At 41.0% G+C, this 14411-nt stretch overlaps 1 protein-coding gene across 2 annotated transcripts in view; it reads right to left on the reverse strand.

The window, feature by feature from the left end:
• Positions 1–11285, reverse strand: part of LOC144678872 (rap guanine nucleotide exchange factor 5-like) — a 282112-nt gene extending 270827 nt beyond the window's left edge. Inside the window, exon 1 of one of the 2 annotated variants that reach the window (XM_078538871.1) lies at positions 10951–11285. In XM_078538871.1, coding sequence (XP_078394997.1) covers positions 10951–11124 — 174 coding nt within the window. In that variant the 5' untranslated portion in view covers positions 11125–11285. The remainder of the gene's footprint in view (positions 1–10950) is intronic. The other variant, XM_078538872.1, reaches the window with a different exon arrangement.
• Between the last annotated feature and the right edge of the window lie 3126 nt (positions 11286–14411).

Below are 14411 nucleotides of genomic sequence, written 5' to 3' on the forward strand. Positions count from 1 at the left end.
AAGGTGATGAATTGTTGGTGCATCACGAACATTGTATCAGTTACCTGATTAATCAACGTATGCACAGGAGACCTACTTATATTACTGTTGTCACCTTTTGCAGTTTGGAAGGAGCCAAAGACGTAAATGTTTAAAGCCCCAGGGCTTCACTGCCACAGGCAGTGTCCTGTTGCTGGGTTCCAATCCTTGACTGTTCTCTTCATGTTTCTCCAAATGGCTTAGGAAATAACAAATCAGGTTGTGCCAGGCACCAGCTTCTCAAAAGGGTCCTGATTCAAGCACCAGACCTGTATTAGCACATGTCAATGATGGGTGTGTTTCTTTCAGGCAGCTGCCAGGGACACCTATGTGCTTATCCCAATTTGGCATCAAGCATATTTGAGTGCAGTTCAAGCGTGGCAACTCTCACAAGTAAATTTGTTGGTTTAATGCCTGTTTTCTACATAAAGAAAAGGACAAAACTCAATCTGTTTGTCCTCCCATAGATCTTGCTCTAGAATGGTAAGCATCTAGATTATTTAAGGTAGTTAATTAAATCGCCTTTTGATTAAGAAAGCAAATTTGATTGAGAAAGAAAATTTCCAAGGGGAGAACCCACCATCCGTGGTTAACTAAAAAGTTAAAGATAGCATCAAACTTAAAGAAAAAGTATATAATTGCACAAAGATGGGTGGCAGATCAGAAGATTAGACAGAATACAAAAAACAGCAAAGAATGACTAATAGATCAATAGGGAAGGAAAACTTAGAGTACAAGAGAAAACTAGCTAGAAATATAAAAACAGATAGTAAGAGTTTCAATAGATATTTTAAAAAAGAAAAGAGTTAACACGGTGAGCATTGGTCCTATAGAAAGTGAGTCTGGGGAATTATTATTGGAAAATCAGGAGATGGCAGATGAATTGAACAGGTATTTTGCATTATCTTCACTACAGAGGATACAAGTAACATCCCAGAAATAGCTGTAAATCAGGAAATGCAAGAGAGGGAGGAACTCAGGAAAATTATAATTACCAAGGAAGTGCTACTAAGCAAATCGTTGGAGCTACGGGCTGACAAGTCCCCGGGTCCTGATGGACTTTCATCCGAGGGTTTTAAAAGAAGTGGCTGGTGAGATAGTTGATGCTTTGGTTTTAATTTTCCAAAATTCCCTAGATTCAGTAAGGTTCCATTAGATTGGAAAATAGCAAATGTAACACCTTTATTCAAAAAGGGAAGGAGACAGAAAGCATGAAACTACAGGCCAACTTAACATCTGCCAAAGGGAAAATGTTAGAAGCTATTATTAAAGACATTATAGCGGGGATCTTGGAAAAATTCAAAGCAATCAGACAGAGTCAACATGGTTTTGTGAAAGGGAAATCATGTTTAGCCAATTTACTGGAGTTCTTTGAAGTAGTAACATATGCTATTGATAAAGAGAAACTGTACTTGGATTTCCAGGAAGCTTTTGATAAGGTGCCACCTCAAAGGTTATTGTGGAAAGTGAAAGCTAATAGTGTTAGTAGTAACATATTGGCATGGATAGAAGGATGGCCAACTAACAGGAAACAGAGGGTAGGCATAAATGGGTCATTTTCTGGCTGGCATGATATAACAAGTGATGTGCCACAGGGATTAGTGCTGGGGTTTCAACTTTTTACAATTTATATCAAGACTTGGATGAAGATGCCAAAGGAATGATTGCTAAATTTTCTGATAGGTAAAAAGTAAACTATGAAGTAGACATAAGGAGGGTACAAAGTGATATAGATAGGTTAAGTGAGTGGGCAAAGATCTGGCAAATGGAGTATAATGTGGGAAAATGTGAAATTGTCCATTTTGGCAGGAAAAATAAAAAAAAGAAGCATATCATATAAATGGTGAGAGATTGGAGAGCTCTGAAATGCAGAGGGATCTGACTGTCCTCGTGCATGAATCGCAAAAGGCTAGTATGCAGGCACAGCAAGTAATTAGGAAAGCTAATAGAATGTTATCATTTATTGCGAGGGGAATTGAATACAAAAGTAGGGAGGTTATGCTTCAGTTATACAGAGCACTAGTGAGACCACTAGGGAGTAAGTACTGTGTACAGTATAGGTCTCCTTATTTAAGGAAGGATGTACATGTGTTGGATGCAATTCAGAGAAGGTTTACTAGACAAATAATTAGAATGTCGTATGAGGAAAGGTTCGACAGGCTAGGCTTGTATCTGCTAGAGTTTAGAAGAGTAAGAAGCGACTTGATTGAAACATAAGATGCTGAGGGGTCTTGACGGGGTGGATATGGAGAGGGTGTTTCCTCTTGTGGGAGAATCTAGAACTAGGAGGTCACTGCTTAAAAATAAGCGGTCACCCATTTAAGACAGAGATGAGGAGAATATTTTTCTCTCAGAGGGTTGTGAGTCTTTGGAACTCACTTCCTTGAAAGACGGTAGAAGCAGAGCCTTTGAATATTTTTAAGGTAGAGGTAGATAGAATCTTGATAAGCAAGGGGGTCAAAAGTTGTCAAAGGTAGGCAGGAATGTGGAGCTGAAGTTACATCACATCAGCCATGATCTTATGCAATGGTGGAGCAGCTCGAGGGGCCAAGTGGCCTATTCCTGCTCCTAATTTGCGTGTTCGTATATTCGTATTTTCCTTGCATTGAATACTGTCAGTTTAATAGATAATTGAGTACATCTAAAGTTTTGGTGGTTACCCTAATATTACACACCATCTATACAATAACAATCTGACCAATCATGTAACAATTATGGAGAGTCCTACACTGAGAACCAGTTTTGTGTTTATCTGAATCACATATGTATTTGAACAGATTTCTGATTGGGCCTCTTGGGGGTCAAGGACAAAACTCACCCAACAAATGGTCTGGAATGTGTAAATTGACCCTGCCCACTGTACAGCAATCCAATGTTCTCTGCAAATTGTAATTTGATTGAGTCATTGGGCGGAATTTTCAGTGCCCGCTAGCGTCAGGCATCATGGCAGGCTTGAGTGGACAATACGGCGGGAAGGCCAAAAATCAGTTTCACAACTTCATGGAACCAGTTTGCAATCAGCTGGTCCACCCATCAATGGCGGGCCATGTTTCCCAATGTGCGGTGATGGGAACTTCATTGTAATACATCTGCTCAGCTCACCAGAATCAACCACCCCATGCTGGGTCATCCGAGCACGTTGGTGTGATTGCACGCCGATGTGTTTCACAACAGCATTTATAAGGCGTGCACCTGGCGAGCCGCACTTTGAGGGGGCATCGGAGGTGAGTGCACAGTAATGTTGAGCAGTGCTCACGAGGCTTGCCTGTTGGACCTCAAGATTGAGGCGCCGTGCATTCAGGCAAGGGGACAGGCAAGTCGCTTTTTCCAGGCTGGCTGACAGTGTGGTGCCGGGGCAAGGGCTGCACTGTTGATGAGGTGAGTTGGGTGTGGTTGGCAAGGGGTGCACTGCAGTTGAGGCAAGTTGGGTAGGCAAGGGCTGCACTGGTGTTGAGGCAAGTTGACGGGGGGGGTCAAGGGCTGCACTGCGGTTGAGGTGACCTGGGGGGGCAAGGGCTGCACTGCGGTTGATGGTAGTGCACAAGCACATGTGGGGGATGGGGGAGGGAAGCAGACACAGATTAGGGAAATCTTGTATAAAGTGACCATTCCTATGCTGCACCTCACGCCTTGCTGAGCAGACCATCGGGATTTTGAAGATGAGGTACCGGCGCCTGGACCAGTCTGGTGGAGCCCTGCAATACAGTCCGCAGAGAGTGTCATGCATCGTCTTCGCCTGCTGCGCCCTTCATAACCTGGCATTACAACAGGGAGAGGAGCTGGAGGTCTCCTCCGATGAGAAGGACGTCGACGGGGATGTGGGTGAGGAGGTCCTCGAAGGCAAGGATGATGGTGATGAGGCCCTTGCACTGGCCAGGTGAGGCAGGTGCGCTCGGGAAGCCCTCATAGCTGCTAGAATTGTGGAGGATGATGACGACATGCAGTGAGGAGACACCTTAGATCCTCAAATTGCAGCTGAGAGTGTTTGACCCCAGCCTGGTTGACGGCAGTGCACATACCCTCTGTGATAAGACTCCTGTCATGGAGATGCAGCGGATGCCCATAGTTCCGACATTCCAGGAGGATGAAGATGACATGCAGTGGGGACACTCCAAAGATCCTCACAGAGCCTATGGGCAGGATTTTGAGTTCGGCGTGCGGGCGTGGTCAACGGGCCCAGGAGTGGCCAGGAAATGGGCTGCTGCCAGCGATCAGTCCCCGGCCGCGAGTTCACATGGGCTGGCCAATTAACAGCCCAGCCAGCGTGAAAGATGCGCTGAAATGCTCAGCGCTGCAGGTGTGGGGGCGGGAGGAGGGCGAGCACTGAAGTCAGTGCGGGCATAGGGGAACACTGACAGAAAGCTCCCTGAAGGCAGAGTGCTACCTCAGGTAGCTGAAGAATCCAAAGCCGTAAATAAAGATTATAAAATGCCAAAAAAATGTCCATGCATCAGAAGTCAGAATGAGACACCTAAACATATGGGGCAGAATTTTGCCCTTGATACTCTTTTCGAGTTATCAACAGTCACAGATTGCAATTCTTTTGAGTACAATCACAGTTCTTGGTTTCCAGGAGTGGGATATGAACCCACAACCCTCTGATTCAAAGGCGAGGGTGCTATGAACTGAGCCAGGTGGGCGGGCCCCACCGGCTTGGCAGCAGGGCTGTCTGACAGGAAGCGCTAAGCTCTTCCTGTGCTGGGGGGGAGGGATTCCCCAACTAGGTGCTGTCTCAGGGAGAGCGCTGAAAGTTTTATAAACTTAAAAAATAGAAAAATAAAAAAATTATTAACATGTCCCCCTCATGTGACAATGTCACACGAGATGGGACATGTTAATAAATATCACATAAAGTTTATTAAAGTTTTTTAAAACCGACATGAAACCTCATCCCACCAGTGGATGAGGTTTCATGTTTTTTCAGAAGCCCACTGGGGCTCCTGGCCTGCCCACCAGCCTTAAGGTTGGACAGGCAGGGCCTTTAATTGGCTTAATTATCCTGTCAATGGCCTCAATTGGCCATTGACAGGTCGGCGGGCGGACAACTGATTTCGCTGTCCGCCCGCCTTCCTGAAGATTTAAATGGGGCGGGATGACATCGGGGGTTTAGTTTAGTTTAAGGCCTAAAGAAATGGACGAAACCTAATCGATTTTTTCCCATAGATCTTGCTTTACAATGATAAGCTTCTAGATTATTCAAGGCAGTTAATTAAATCTTCTGTATTAAACACAGCCACATCGATAGACAATTGAGTTTTGGTGACTGGATAGTCACCCTTTACACACACTAATACAACACAAAGAGTAAAGGACAACAATCAGGTCAGTCATTTAACAGCTATGTGAACTGGTTTCCAGTCAAGTTCAACTAGCACAACCCCATTTTAACAGTTGAGTAAAATATATTCCTATAGATTTCTTTATGAACACCAAAACAGATTTGTTTTTCCAAAATAGAATTAGCCATGCCCAAGCCCAACAATCTACCTTTAAAATATAAGATATGAGAACAGCTAATGATTCAACATTTGGATTTAATGAGTCAAGCACTACAAATTTCAATATTTGAATTAGAATCTTCAATGTGGCTTTGGACCATCTGAACTGCAAGAGCCAAATTGTGCACATGATGTGGGTTGAATAGGTTCCATTCAGTAAATCACTTCACAATCTATATCTACTTTATATCTCTCACTGAACAATTTCTCCTTAAACTTGTCTCACTTCCAAATAAAAGGTGTGGCTATGGGAACCCGCATGGGCCCCAGTTATGCCTGTCTCTTTAGGGGTATGTGGAATATTCCTTGTTCCAGTCCTACTCCGGCCCCCTCCCACAACTCTTTCTCCGGTACATCGATGACTGCTTCGGTGCTGCTTCATGCTCTCATCTGGACCTGGAAAAATTTATTAATTTTGCTTCCAATTTCCACCCCTCCATCATTTTCACATGGTCCATCTCTGACACTTCCCTTCCCTTCCTTGACCTCTCTGTCTCAATTTCTGGTGATAGACTGTCCACCAATATTCATTACAAGCCTACCGACTCCCACAGCTACCTCGACTACAGCTCCTCACACCCTGCTTCCTGTAAGGACTCCATCCCATTCTCTCAGTTCCTTCACCTCTGTCGCATCTGTTCTGATGATGCCACTTTCAAAAACAGTTCCTCTGACATGTCTTCCTTCTTCCATAACCGAGGTTTTCCACCCACGGTGGTTGACAGGGTCCTCAACCGTGTCCGGCCCATCTCCCGCGCATCCGCCCTCACACCTTCCTCTCCCTCCCATAACCATGATAGGGTCCCCCTTGTCCTCACTTATCACCCCACCAGCCTCCGCATTCAAAGGATCATCCTCCGCCATTTCAGCCAACTCCAGCATGATGCCACTACCTAACACATCTTCCCTTCACCCCTCCTGGTGGCATTCTGCAGGAATTGTTCCCTCCGGGACACCCTAGTCCACTCCTCCATCACCTCCTACACCTCAACCCCCTCCAACGGCACCTTCCCATGCAACCGCAGAAGGTGCAACACCTGCCCCTTTACTTCCCCCCTCCTCACCATCCAAGGGCCCAAACACTCCTTTCAAGTGAAGCAGCATTTCACTTGCACTTCCCTCAATTTAGTCTACTGCATTCGCTGCTCCCAATGCGATCTCCTCTACATTGGAGAGACCAAACGCAGACTGGGTGACCGCTTTGCGGAACACCTTCGGTCTGTCCGCAAGCATGACCCAGACCTCCCTGTCACTTGCAATTTCAACACACCACCCTGCTCTCATGCCCATATGTCCATCCTTAGCCTGCTGCAATGTTCCAGTGAAGCTCAACGCAAACCGGAGGAACAGCACCTCATCTTCCGACTAGGCACTTTACAGCCTTCCGGACTTAATATTGAGTACAGCAACTTTAAATCCTGAACTTTCTCCTCCATTCCCACCCCCTTTCTGATCCCCCTTTTTCCAATAATTTATAATTTTTTATATATATATTTTTTTTCTTTTCCCACCTATTTCCATTATTTTTAAATGTATTTCCATCCATTGTTTTATCTCTACCTTTTAGCCTATTTCGATCCCTTTCCCCCACCCCACCACCACTAGGGCTATCTGTCACTTGCTCGTCCTGCTTTCTACCCTTAATGTCATCATTAGCACATTCCTTAGCTAATATCACCACCATCAACACCCCTTCGTCCTTTTGTCTATGACATCTTTGGCAATCTCTTCTTTGTCTCCACCTATCACTGGCCCTCTATCCAGCTCTACCTGTCCCACCCCCATTCAACCAGCTTATATTCCACCTCATTTCTATATTTCTTAGTTCTGATGAAGATTCATACGGACTTGAAACGTTGACTGTGTTCCTCTTCACAGATGCTGTCAAACCTGTTGAGGTATTTTTGTTCTTGTTTCTACTTTAACAATGTTCTCCAAGCCCATTGTATGGGTCTGTCTAGTCAGAAACCAGTTTCATCAGTGACAAGTTTACACAGGCTAGATCCCAGGCTCCAAGCATGAGCAGCAACACTCTAATCCATGACTCAACCCAGATCCCTCCGTTTTTTTTCTCACCTAATTCTGATTTTAATTTCTATTATTAGAGAACTTCCGACTACACATCCTGAGGGCTGGGTAACAACCTCTTCATGAGCACCATGCATACCATTCTTTTTATTAGACAATAGAAAACATGATAGACTGGGGGAGGGGAACTGTAACGAACAGTTCCTGTTTTTCAATTCTCAAGGGCAGCCATGCTACCAACCGTATTCCATTTAGCTGGAAGCTGATGAAATCTATCCAATCAAGGAACGCAGCTTGGTATATAAGTCTGATTGCCCTAAAACTGGATCATGACCTCTGGAAGGCAGTCAACACATGTTCATGCTTGAACTATCAGGAATCCCTTTTTCACGTAAATTCAGTGTAATAATTGCCCATTTAAAGCCATATGATAAAATAATTCAAAATATTTTGCCTTTGATAGTGATACATGTATATTTAGCAGTCAAGCTCAATGGACTACACTGAAATACACATTTTCTAAGCAGAAAGCTGCAAGCTAACGATTTGACCACATATGTACCAAATCTCATCAAAAGAATATTCAGTGCTTTCTAATGTTACTGCTTGACAAACTACAATTTATAGGTAAAGTCACAATAAGGGCACTGGCTTATACAATTTCAATGAACTGATCCATTTTGTAAAAAATACTTTATTTGACCATTTATAATTGTCTGCAATGTTATTAAGTAACAATAGGAACACAATAATTTATATATAAACATTGCAATCAATGATCAATAAAAATATTTTCTGCAAAATTTCATTGAAATTGCCTGTATAATATTCAGGCTTACTTGTCAGCACTGTGTCATTGTTAAAATAAGCAAAGATCCTACAAATTTTATATTACAACACACTGACAGTATGGCAATGGCCAAATTCTACATCATGAAGATAAATAAAAATTGGGGCAGAGCAATTACTGCAGCTGCAAGTTAAGCGTACAAAAGGCTTTTGACATTAAAAGGTGCATTAGTAGCTACATCATCACCCAAAGAGGAGAAACTTCTGTATGCTGTGAAAACAATTATTGCTATTCTTATTTGTACAGTTACATGATCAACTAATTAATAGAAAATGGTTAAGTAAGTGATGCTTCATAAAAGTCCATTGTAAAATGGTTTCATTTCTCAAGCTCACAAGTGAAAATTAAACAATATAAAATGGCTATTGGTTCAATGTTGTGTATTTGTGTTCTATCACTACGTCACATTTTAAATTAATTTCACGTGGGCTTTTGTTACCTCCGTCACTGAAGATGGGTGAAGAAACAAAACTTGATACACAGATAGGGTATGGTCTAAGGTAGTACTGATTAGTTTTTAGTGAGGATCCAGATCCGGATCCTGGATTTTTTTTTAAGGATCCATTAACATTGAGAGATTGGGCAAACTGACTTTCTTTTAAGAATGTTGCCGGTTGTTTAATTTAGAATGCTGTTGATTGTTTTAGAATGTTGTGGATCGCCTCAGCAGCTGTGCTGCAATTTGTCACAGCTGTCAAAATGTGAGCAGAGTTTTCAGAACTGTTTGTTGGATGTAGATTGACCTGAAGCCTCCTCATAGAGATGGAAGCTCTTAATAAAACTCTTTCTTTTTCAGCTTTGTAGTTATAGAACATCAACCAGGCAAGTAAAAGCCTCATGAAAGATCTGCACATTATAATAACATTGAGTTAATGCAGCATTGGGAAGGTATGCACTATATTGAGTACCCTTTTCATTTGACTAATTAATACATTTTAATGCATTAATACAATTTAAGTCAAAGAAAATCATATGATAACATGAGTACCTCATTGTAATCCTAGTTTGAAATTCTAGCATGATTTTGACAGTTATGAAGTTTAAAAATGAATATGCACATGTTTGTAATATTTTTGTTATCACAGTCAAAAATGCCAGTGATGTGGAATAAAGTAAGTTTTCTACTGCTGTCCCCAGTTAGGTATAACACAGATAAAAGGCATATTGCTCATCATTGAAGTTGAAAATGGTAGGTTCCAACAGAAACTGAACATGAAAGCAGAGGAATGCGAAATGAGTAGAGGACCTGTTCTTGAGCAGATCACACTACTACTACCAAAGTGGCTCAGACATGGTGATTCCTGATACGTTACCAAACATTATTCTAAATGTATTAGCTGTGGCCCACATTGCGTGGTACACTTTTCTCACTCTTTAACCGGTGCAAGAGACTAAATGGTAAAATGAACTTTAATACGTTGCTTGCAACTAATGAATAGAACAGTCACTTAGAAGTGGAGCACAGATCATTTATTCTGCCTGAACAATGTGTTGTAACCTTAAGATTTTTAGTCCTCACACCAACCAGTCTCCACAAGTGAGATTACCAATTAGTGCAGCAGAAAGCTTTGCCAACCTATCAGTTTGTGCTGGATTCAAATCAATGTCTCCAAAGTTGAAGGAGTCTGCAACTTTACCACCCAATCCCTCACATCACCAGGATTTTAAGTAATAAAAATGTAACAAGGGAAATAATTTGCATATAATATCTTTTGACCAGCCACATATCATTGTGGTTGTTTGCAACACTATTATTGTTACCAATTGATAAGATAGGTATAACATGCAATTACAGTTTTTTTTTGTATGCAATAAAATTGTAAATACTAGTATAAAGAAAGATGTTGCAATTTTGCTGCAAATGGAAAACCAAGGAAACTTTCCACTCAGGTAATCCATTCTTATTAAATACCTTGACCAGATACTGAAGGCAGTGTAATATACTGTAACACAATCTAATAGTTAAGGTGATATACATTTAAGCTCCCTTCAATTTTATTGTCCTTTCAACTCCTTTCTATTTCAAATTTAGCTCTCTATTCTCTCCCAGACAATTTTTCACAGAAATATTTATGCGTACATTACTGAATGACCCGTTCGGTTGTGTAACATGTGAAACTACAATTAGTTACATTTTGTTTTTAGTAATGAATAAGATTTTAAATGACTGGTGTGTAGATATGTTATGGTTCAAATTAATAGAGCAATCAAACTCTCCTGACAGTTTCAAACTGTTGTGACAAGATTGTAAATCTGTTGGAACATTGTCTCAAAACAGTAAATCACTGGAGATTAAAACTAAAAAAAGCTCCTTATTCACCTCAGCTTGCATTTACTATATGTTCCACCGTTAATAGCAAATAATCTATTTATAAAGATTTGATACCTGTTACAATTATATCTGTTTAATATTAAGCTGTTCAACATAATGTACCTTCCAGACTGTAAATTAAATGAATATCCAATCATATAAAGAGCAGCATAGCACATCTTCTCACTACTACTAAGCAAATCTGTCCTGAATTATGCTAATATATAATACATTGTAGAATTTACCACATCGGCCTGCTTCTTCTTGAGGTTCAATCCATTTTTCAAAAGTGCAGGTAGGTCTTTTATCTTCTGTTTCAATTGTCCTTGTCCCTTTACATTTCTGCTCCATTTTAAAGCAGCTAAAAGTCCTACTTCTGGGACACAGAGACTGCCAGGAATATCAGTCGGTTCAGCCATTCTCTCACCAGCTACTCATTTTTGCTTTACTGCAATATACTTCAGTTTGTAGCTGAGTCTACTGTGTTTTGTTTGATAAGCTGCAGTTTTACCCACTCCACCCAGCCATTTGCCTTCTGCTATGCATATAATCTGCATTCTGCATTGTATATTGCATACTGAATGAGGTCATCTACAGGTGCAGGATGTCCCATTATGCAATGTTTCCTCTTTTCCCATTGTAAGCTTCCAGTGTACTGAGAAAGCTGGCATCTGTCTCAATTTCTGTTGTATTACAAATGTGAAAATTCATACTTAATAATTAGAATTTTTTTCACTAAAAATCTTTCAGTTGTGACAATGTCACTGCTTTTGAAAAATCCATTGCAAAATAACTCACATAAAAACACATTTCATCTGTAAATATTAAAACACAGGTTATATTCCTGTTGGCACTTAATAAGCACAAATGAATTTCTAAAGCACAATGCTATAGATGCAATGCACTTTGATCTTTAAGTTTTATAAACTCCAGTAACTTCATGTGCCTCAGATTTTAAATTGCTTTATTTAAGTTGTGTGATTATTAGTACTCCAAAGCAAATAATTAAACCAGCAAAGTGTTAAAAAATAATTAGTTCATAATCAGAAACTTTAACTTCTGCTGCTGCCACATGTAAATTTCTTCCTTCTGTCGACTAAGAAGTGATAAATCATCATTTACGCTTCTACTTTTAGAGATTTTAAAACCTCTGCGCTAACAACAACATGTATTTATATAGCATCTTTAACAATAGCAAGTTACTTGCTATTTGTTCCTTAGCTATGCCCCACTTCCAAGTGACTGTTCTATTAGTTAGTGGTAAGCAACATATTAAAGTTCATTTTGCTACTTGGTCTCTTACACTTTTTTCACTCTTTGAACAGTACAACAGGCAATGTGTGCTACAGCTTTACTCTATTCTGCTCTCAGTTGCATTTAGGATAATGCAGTGTCTGAAATGTTGAGGTAGTAACATATCAAGAATCCGTCTGAGCCACTTTGTAGCAGCAGTGGTGATCTGCCCAATGGCAAGTCCTTCACTCATTTCTCCACATTTTTGCAGTCCTTAGCTTTCCTGTTCAGTTGCTTGTAGGAGCCTTCCATTTTCAACTTCAATGAGCAATATGACTAAGGGAAATAATACATGAGGTGGTTCCCGTTCCCCTCCTCATGTGTGCTTAAAGAAAACACAAGTCCTCTTCCCGAAGGATCCTTCCCCTGTAAGCAGCCGTATTTTCTCAAAGTTCTCACTCTTCCATCATTGCCATCGAAAATTTGTTAGTTCTGTCATCAGCCATGGTTCGTAACCCTGAACATGGGACCCTTACCAGAGCCTGGGTTACTTACAAAATGGGAAGGATGAACAACCCCTGAAGGCCCATCATGTGACAAAAAAATTGCTTGGACCTCCTATAACACAATTATTTTTTCCATATAAAAATTAGTTATACAGTTAAACAAAGACTTGACACAGACACGATGGGCTGATTGGCCTCCTTCCATGCAGTATGATTCTATGAAAAGTGATCCACCACTTTTGTACAGTCTGAGTACAAACAGTATCATCCTTCAAGCAGTTCACCTGGAGGAAAACCATCCTCAGTAGTTCATCTAACAATATCATGAGCCCATTAATAAAGAGAAGTATATTATTTTAGTACACATGTATAGAAACCCCATACCAGCCCACCAGATATCACAACAGAAATGTGACCTGGAAGCACGATCAGAATATACACATTATTCAGTGATAGTTCGAGAACATTGCCCATGCTAAGCACCAAAATATCCAACAACATTAGATGTAATTAACTAATTTTATTTTTAGATAGAGTTTCTTTCCAAATAATGTATAATTTATGCAAAGATTTCTGGCATGTTAAGTTCAAGATGCATACATTAGTGAGGATTAATTGACCTGCAGCAGTCATTTAACAATATATATATATATCATCTGCATGGTTTCAAATTCCTGAAATTCACAAATTTTACTTACAAATCTGTGTTAGAAGCAAAAGATTCCTAATGGTTGTTTATTTACCGAAAATATAGCAAGTATGCAACTAATGTCCTAAATAAAGTCACTCATCTCTGCACCCATGTTTTTATGATAAATTGAGCACATTATATGTATTAGTAATCTGAAACTTTAAAATGATTGATACATACATGTATCATAAAATGGTTGATACATACATGTATCATAAAATGGTTGGCCATATGACTATCAAATTTTCTTTCCCAATTAGAAAGATACAGTACTTAAATTTCCATGCTTTGTAGTAGACTTATAATGATAAATTGAGATTACGGGGAGGTTCTGGCATAGTGGTAATGTCACTGAACTAGTAATCCAGTGGCCTAGGCTCATCCAGGGACATGGGTTCAAATCCCACTATTGCAGCTGGTGGAATTTAAATTCAATCAATTAATAAATCTGGAATTAAAAGATAGTATCATCAATTGTTGTAAATGAAGAACGCTAATGCCCTTTAAGAAGGAAATTTGCTGTTTTTCCTGCTGACCCACAGCAATGTGGTTGACTCAGGCCTCTGAAATGGCCTAGCAAGCCATTCAGTTCTACCAAACTGCTACAAAGTCAAAAAGCAATGAAACCGGGTGGACCAAATGGCCTCGATATAGGCACCGGAAACGACAACACTGACCCTGCCAAGTCCTCCATACTAACATCTGGGGATTTGTGCCAAAATTGGGAGAGCTTTCCTACAGACTAGTCAAGCAACAGCCTGACAGAGGCATATTCATGAAATCAAACCTTACAAAGTCCCAGACACCACCATCACCATCCCTGGGCATGCCCTATCCCAGGACAGACCCAGCAGATGTGGCAGCACAGCAGTATATAGTCATGAGGGAGTTGCCCCGATAGTCCTAAACATTACCTCCAGATTCCATGAAGTCTAATGGTATGAGGTCAAAAATAGGCAATCTGGCTGATTACCTACTGTGCTCTCTCCCCAGCCCACCCCGCACGGGGCCCACTCGCCGACGCGTAAAATGATGCGTGGTGAAGTCAGGTGTGCGTCCCGACGTCATCACATGTCATTCCAATTTTCAGTGCGGCAGGCGCACATCGGAGTCGGCTGTGTGCCCGTCGAACTGTCAAAGGCCTGTTAAGGCCATTAATTAACTAATTAAAGTGATAGTCAGGGCTGCACGACCAACCTTAAGGCATCTCTGTGCCTCAGGAATGCCTCAGCCATGCACGAAAGAGCGCAGGCCCTGACTCTCCTTCCTCCCCTCG

The sequence above is a fragment of the Cetorhinus maximus genome, chromosome 3 (assembly GCF_964194155.1).
Source record: "Cetorhinus maximus chromosome 3, sCetMax3.hap1.1, whole genome shotgun sequence".
Taxonomy (NCBI): Eukaryota; Metazoa; Chordata; class Chondrichthyes; order Lamniformes; family Cetorhinidae; genus Cetorhinus; species Cetorhinus maximus.